This window comes from Harpia harpyja, chromosome 12 (assembly GCF_026419915.1).
Source record: "Harpia harpyja isolate bHarHar1 chromosome 12, bHarHar1 primary haplotype, whole genome shotgun sequence".
NCBI classification, from domain to species: Eukaryota; Metazoa; Chordata; class Aves; order Accipitriformes; family Accipitridae; genus Harpia; species Harpia harpyja.
Genome location: NC_068951.1, coordinates 45,537,783 through 45,544,986, shown reverse-complemented (window position 1 = coordinate 45,544,986; position 7,204 = coordinate 45,537,783). Strand labels below are relative to the sequence as shown.

At 43.8% G+C, this 7,204-nt stretch overlaps 1 protein-coding gene across 5 annotated transcripts; it reads left to right on the top strand.

The window, feature by feature from the left end:
- Nucleotides 1-1,061: 1,061 nt before the first annotated feature.
- LOC128149641 (tubulin alpha-3 chain) lies at nt 1,062-6,397 on the top strand. Of its 5 annotated transcripts, none has more exons than XM_052805112.1 (5): nt 1,581-1,679; nt 3,294-3,516; nt 4,028-4,176; nt 5,084-5,764; nt 6,002-6,397. In XM_052805112.1, the coding sequence occupies exons 2-5, from the start codon at nt 3,396-3,398 to the stop codon at nt 6,305-6,307; spliced, it is 1,257 nt and encodes a 418-aa protein (XP_052661072.1). In that variant the 5' UTR covers nt 1,581-1,679; nt 3,294-3,395; the 3' UTR covers nt 6,308-6,397. The 5 variants fall into 5 exon arrangements, with proteins under 5 accessions (XP_052661073.1, XP_052661072.1, XP_052661068.1 ...); XM_052805108.1 differs by lacking the exon at nt 1,581-1,679 and adding an exon at nt 1,690-1,821; XM_052805111.1 differs by lacking the exon at nt 1,581-1,679 and adding an exon at nt 2,345-2,509.
- The last annotated feature ends 807 nt before the right edge of the window (nt 6,398-7,204 follow it).

Genomic DNA, 7,204 nt, shown 5'->3' with positions numbered 1-7,204 from the left:
TGTAAAACCTCATAAAAAATTGCATAAAACTTGCACTGGAACAACTGAAATCTCATAGAAAAATACTCTAGCTTCAATCATTAAAAAAAAACAACCCCAAAACATCAAAACCCCAAACAAAACACTATTGAGTTTTGTAGTTTCTTTTGAAAGGTTTTTTTCTTCTAGAACCACAGATACATAGCTTATATATTGCAGAGAAACAGAACTTAACTACCTCCAATAACGTGAAATCACACCTTGTGGGCAGACCCCTGAAACAGAGAATGTCTTTTGCTCAGCACAGCATTTTTTAAATACAGAGCAAGGATACAGTTTACCAGAATTGAATGTGAATAGCTTGGCGTTTATAATAACACATGGAATTTCTTTTCCTATTTCAACTTTCAGGCAGCTCCCTCAACAAAGTTAAGTTTTTTCTTCAACTCTCATTCACTCTGTCAGGAAGATAATAACCTAGACTGAATATTTCTATTGTACAAGGCTGTTATTAAGCTATGCCCAAGTTTAAGAAGAAAGTCTTGACAGAAAAAAAAAAAGGATTATTTGATTGTAATGCCTTCCTGTCCAATCTTGATTAGAAGTACATTAAAATAAATGAAGACTTCTAGCTAGGTATCTTTCTGTGATATTTCTGTTGGCCTGTTAGGCAGAACTAACATTACAGAAGAATAATCTTCTCTGCTGCTAGTAAAAAAATTCATAGAGCACTTCCTGCATTTCGTGGACCAGTTTGATCTCCTCCAGCCTCATGTACCCACCAGGAAAAACCTCCATGCAAGAATGCTACAAGGGGAGCATTACAGGCGATGTGCTGACCACTTGAAAAGAATTAAGTTTTGACAGAAAGGAGAGGGAGAAAGAGGAAAGAAGGGGAGAAAGAACAGGCTGCCCAGAGAGGTTGTGGATGCCCCATCCCTGGAAGTGTTCAAGGCCAGGCTGGATGGGGCTCTGAGCAACCTGGTCTAGTGGAAGGCATCCCTGCCCAGGGCAGGGGGGTTGGAACCAGGTGATCTTTAAGGTCCCTTCCAACCCAAACCATTCTGTGATGCTATGAAAAGAAAAGAAAGGGAGAAAGAGGAAAGAAGGGCTGAAAGAGGAACAAAAGGAAGGAAAAAACCAACTGTGGCGTGGCTGCTACTCCAGAAAGCAACCAAGCATACTCACTTCAGCTCCGGACATCCAGCTTCACCTATCCACCAGGCAGTATTTTTCTGCTGACAGGGATCTCCAGGCCCTCGGAGGTCTCCTCTCCCCGGCCGGAGCTGCACGCAGGCACTCCTGTCGTTGCCCTGACCGGCAGCAGCCGTCTCGCGGCCTGGAGAACGGCCATTGCAGCGGCGTGCCCCAGTTAATCCAGAGCTTCGCAGCCGTCCGCACCTCCAGCCTCTGGCCCGAACAACCCCCAGAGCCGGTGCGAGCACAGCTGCCCGCGGCGAGCCCGCGCCGGACCTTCACCACAGCCCCGAGGGCAACCCCAGCCCACCCCAAGACGCCTCCCACGCCGCAGTTTACCGCCTCGAGCCGACACCCCCACGCCCAGTGCGGCTCAAGCCCCGCCCTCTGGAGACGCGACAGCTCGCTCGCTTTCAGGAGAGCACGTGGCAATCATCGCTCCACGTGGGGAGAAGAGCGCCCTCGGCTAATCAGCGATCTCCGTTCACCTCTACGCCGCCCTGGTAACAGCCAATGGGGAGCCGGCACGCGAGGGCGAGGGGCTCGAGGCGGTTAGCCGTCGGCAGTTGGAGCTGTGCGACAGGTGGCGGTGGATGTGGTGTGGTGCGGCGCGGCCGGAGTTCTTCAGCTTTGCAAGACATCATGGTGGGGAAGGGAATCCTCGGGGTGGGGAGGGGAAGGGTACTTGAGAGTGCTTCTGCTGCGGCAGTCTGGGGAGTTTGGCCCGCATGCGCTGCGGCAGGACTTGCAGGCAGCCTCTGCGTGGAGTCACCGCGGTAGCAGTAAGGCAGATGGACTGGGGAGAAGGAGAGAAATTGGTGCAAGAGTTAATAGTTCAAGGGAGGCGAGGCACAGAAACTGGCCGGTAGCTAGTAAGACGAGACGTGTAGAAAAGCGACGGACGTCTGTCGGTGGCAGGCGCCTCCCACGCGGAGGGGTGAGGGGCGGGCTGAAACCTGACCCGGGCGGCAGAGAGACGGCGGGAAAGTACGGCGGCAACCAACCGCATCGCTCCGCCGTTGCTGGGCCGTCTCGCCGAGCCAAGCCAAGCCAAGCCGCAGAGGCTTGCGCGTAGCCAATCAGAGGAGAGGAGTGTGGCCGGCAGCCAACGGCACCGCGTGCTCTTGAGAGGGCAGTGGTGAAGGGGCGGGGTGGGCCGTTGTTGCGGGGATTGTCTGCCGCCGGCTGCGAGCGCGGCCTGGCGGTAACGCGACGGGGGATGGGGAACGGTGAGGCGGCGTGAAAGCTTCGGGAACTTGGTGCCAACCGAATGGGAGTGGAAGTAAGCACAGAGTTAGTCTCCCTGGCAAAAGACTTCTGACAGAACCACGGGGTGAGAATCAAAATGTGGAATCAAGGATACAAGTTTTGATGAAGCCATCAAGAAAACAGGAAAGAGCAGCCCAGATGCCCTACTTTTAATTCACTACCTCTTCTTTTTCCTAGATACACTGTAACAGTAAGCTAGAAAAATGGCTTATTTCCGTCTGGGGTGTAAGACAAAATGGAGGTCTTGAGAGATTAAACATACATGGCACAGTTGCTTAGAATCAAAGGAGCTGGATAAAAGTGGGCAGATGACATTTGATGGGGACTCACAGATGATTTCACAGAGGAACTCAAATATGTATGAATTGCCAGGGGCAATTATAAAGGAAAATGTACTAAGTGGTCCTGTGCAGGAAAGATTCTTGGGGCAGTTATCCAGTATGCGATTTGGCAACATATCAAGGAAATTTAGGGATATTATATAAAGAAGTCTTCCAAAACTAAAGGAAGGTGAAAAAGAGACTAGGCAGAATATTAAAGATACGATATATGTGCAGCATGGTAAGGGATGATGAATCTGTATTCACCCTCTGTGTTCATAGAGACTATATTGTCTTTAAGATCTTCCAATATTCTTGAAGTCAGCCCAGGTCAACTAAGGTGAGTAGAGTCTTGCCAGCAGCAGACAATTTGATCAGTTAAATTGTCACTCGAGCAACCAGGGAATACTGCAGCAGAGAAAGAGCGTGGAAAGATACAACCCGCAGATAGGTAGTTATTATGAGAATAAAATCTAGAAGACAGGTAGCTCCATATCTCATTGTCATTGTACTGTTTTTAATTTGCAGCGTGAATGCATATCCATCCACGTTGGTCAGGCTGGTGTTCAGATTGGCAATGCGTGTTGGGAATTGTATTGTCTTGAACATGGGATCCAGCCTGATGGTCAAATGCCTAGCGATAAAACTATTGGAGGTGGAGATGATTCATTTAATACCTTCTTCAGTGAGACGGGAGCTGGTAAACATGTTCCCAGAGCAGTGTTTGTGGACCTAGAGCCAACCGTAGTTGGTATGTACCCAACATTAAAGATCTTCAGTGTAAAAGTGCAGATTCCCTATGGTCTTTTTTGTTTGTTCAGAACACTATATATTTTAAAAGATGTGTGTCTGGATGCTGTTTTGACATTTGAGGTTATTATTTGAAAGAAATGAAATAATGGTCTACAAGTAACAACATTTGGAAAACAATAGAACTTTTTTAGAGTCTGGATAATCTTTCTAGGCTGCTGCACTGCATCCAGAGTTTTGTTAAATTGCTATCCGCAGTCTTGTCTATACCTGTAATGTAGTTTTCTGAGTGACCTCTGTGTTCTCAGGTACAAATACTGCTTTGTGAATGCCTGATGTTTTCCCCTAAACAAAGGGGCTGAAGTTGTGCCAACTTTTTAGGCTAGTCAGACAAGCTGTGTATAGTCGGGGATGCTGTCTACACTCTTTTGACATGTGCACTTAGTGTGTAGTCACTAGGCAGCACACACAGAACTGATCAAATTTATGTTGTGGTATTTTTTTTTTTGTAGATGAAGTACGTACAGGCACATACAGGCAGTTATTCCATCCTGAGCAGCTCATTACTGGGAAAGAAGATGCAGCCAATAATTATGCCAGAGGCCATTATACCATTGGAAAAGAGATTGTTGATCTAGTGCTAGACCGCATTCGCAAACTGGTGAGAATTCATGCTGCAAGTCAGTATTTAAAATAATTGATACAGCTCTATAGCTATCTATAACGATAGTTTGCTATGTTTTTTCCCTAAGAATTTTGTGCATAGTTGATTGCTTAAAACGGAACAAAACAAAACTTTTATCTCCTTGTGTCCCCCCCGCCCCCAGTTAAATAAAAATTCAGTCAGTAAAACTTAAAATTTTTTAGGCTCTGAAATATTATTTTAAAGTATTTTAAGGATACCTCAGAAACATATTATAAAAGCCTTAAACAAGTGTAGCAACCTTTGTTACACTTTTTTGTTTGTTATTTTCATTTTGAATCATGCCATTATGTGTCATGCAAAATATTGCTAGTACCCTGAACATCAGGCTATGGCTGAATGCTTAGCAATTTTAATTACTTCTCTAGTTTTTTTAATCGTGACGTTGCATTGTGAGATATTCACGTAGATGATATGATTCAAAGTGAATTAGTGATTGTCTACTTAAAATTACAAAAATAAAAAAAACCCGTTTTCAGCATCTGGTTGATACTTGCTGAAAGCTAGTGTGGGAACATAAAGAGATCCTAAAGCTGTAACCCAGCTGTAGTTTATAGTAACTTGTCACAGTGGTGCACAGCTGCTCTTGCTTACAGTGGTATTAAAATGGCATCAGAGACAATAAAGCAACTTTTAAGTATTAAAATATTCAGAAAAAGTTATGCAGAGGCACTGGTACTTTTGAGTAAAAGACATGCAAGAAAAAAGGAAGGCCACCTTTCAAGAATGCTGGTTTTTTATTGTAACAGTCTAAACCTACCAAACTTAAGAAAGAAGTGCTTTTGAATGATTATTTTAATACTGCTTTCTCCAAAATCATCAATAACTTTTTTTTTTCTCCCACTTTTTTCCCACCCCATTATAGGCTGATCTGTGCACAGGGCTGCAAGGTTTCCTTATCTTTCATAGTTTTGGAGGAGGCACTGGTTCAGGGTTTGCATCTCTGCTCATGGAAAGGCTGTCTGTTGACTACGGCAAAAAATCTAAACTAGAGTTTGCGATTTATCCAGCACCACAAGTTTCCACTGCTGTAGTGGAACCTTACAACTCAATTCTAACTACCCACACAACATTAGAGCATTCAGACTGTGCCTTCATGGTCGATAATGAAGCCATTTACGATATATGTCGTCGTAACCTTGACATTGAACGTCCTACTTATACCAATTTAAACCGATTAATTGGGCAAATTGTTTCATCCATCACAGCCTCACTGCGTTTTGATGGAGCCCTCAACGTAGATCTGACAGAATTTCAAACTAACCTTGTTCCATACCCACGAATCCATTTCCCCCTGGTAACATACGCCCCTGTCATCTCCGCTGAAAAAGCGTATCATGAGCAGTTGTCTGTGGCTGAAATTACCAATGCTTGTTTTGAACCAGCCAACCAGATGGTAAAATGCGACCCTCGCCATGGCAAATACATGGCCTGCTGTATGTTATATAGAGGTGATGTTGTTCCCAAAGACGTCAATGCAGCGATTGCTACTATCAAGACTAAACGTACCATTCAATTTGTGGATTGGTGCCCAACTGGATTCAAGGTACTTCCATAGCTTTTTAAGTGGTTGATGTTTGAAATAACTAGGAATTGTATAGTATTCAGAGGTAACAGTCATTCTACAACGTTGTAATGTCCCTGTTAAATCTTTTGATGAAGAAGTGCAGAATAACTGTAAGCTATTTATTTGTTCGTAACCATGGTGATTTTTGATTGTTATGAGAAATCAGTCTTTAAGCATTAGCACTCATGAGGAAAGTTTTCATTTGTTTTCTTGAAGGTGGGCATTAACTACCAGCCTCCAACTGTGGTGCCAGGTGGTGACCTTGCCAAGGTCCAGCGGGCTGTGTGTATGCTAAGTAATACAACGGCTATTGCTGAAGCATGGGCTCGCCTCGACCACAAATTTGATCTCATGTATGCTAAGCGTGCCTTTGTACATTGGTATGTTGGTGAAGGAATGGAGGAAGGAGAATTTTCTGAAGCACGGGAAGATCTGGCTGCCCTTGAGAAAGATTATGAAGAAGTTGGTGTAGACTCAGTAGAAGCAGAGGCTGAAGAAGGAGACGAATATTTAGAAAACTGAAGTCTGGAAAAATTTATTGGGGACAAAAAAAAAAGAATTGCAGAACCCTGTTCACTTGTTTGATTGTTTTCAAATAAAGTTTTAAAGGTTCTACCTTCTATTTTTTTCTTCTTTGCTATTTATTTATGTGTATTTGTGTGCACTTTCCTGTGATCCCAACATGTTCTGAGACATACTCTCTTTGATTTTTGGTTTCTCACAAGCAGGAAACTGCTTCTGCTTCAGGTTGTTACAGTACTAACATCACTGTTACTATTCCAAGCCTCTCTGCACAATACAAAGGAACCTAATCTTTCCTGAAGGCATTTTCCCAGTAAGGCTGGCTTCGCAGAAGACTTCTTAAAATCTCCAGGGTTAACTGCGTGATACCATACTTAGTAATTTACCTGACTAGTTATGGCAGATGCTGTTACCTTTTTGAACAGAACTAGCACTTATTATCAGATTACTTGCTAACAACATAAAACTTGCTACTTCAAAAAAAAAAAAAAGAGGGGGGGTGACATTATGCAGAGGAAAAAGCAAAATTTTCCAACCAGCACACCCCCCTGCATTTGATTTCAGATAAAAGGAAAATAAAAGAGCAGATCTGTTAGCTGCTTTAAAAGAGCATTGTAATTATTTACATTCCTACCTTGGCCCATTAAAAAAACAGTGTCCTTTAACAGTATGTTCTGATTAATATAGCTTTATAGACACTTGGAAGCAGTTAAATTGTAGGACACTCGGCTCGGGTAAAAACTGCTGACCCGCTACCTTAAGTTGTTTTAGTCTTGAATCCTGGTAAAGGAGAAAAAGCTTTAGTGTTTTGTTTTGGTTTTTTGCAGGTTTGGTTTTGGTTTTTTCCTTCCCCACGCGTTCTACAAAACCTGGAGAGAAAGGGCTACATGTGCTAAC

Excerpts from the sequence above, each read along its gene's own strand:
- LOC128149641 (XM_052805108.1), top strand. The coding sequence starts at position 1,690 with ATGGGGAGCCGGCACGCGAGGGCGAGGGGCTCGAGGCGGTTAGCCGTC. Across the intron at positions 1,822-3,293 it reads CAGCTTTGCAAGACATCATG|CGTGAATGCATATCCATCCA; the intron begins GTGGGGAAGGGA and ends TTTAATTTGCAG. Across the intron at positions 5,765-6,001 it reads GGTGCCCAACTGGATTCAAG|GTGGGCATTAACTACCAGCC; the intron begins GTACTTCCATAG and ends GTTTTCTTGAAG.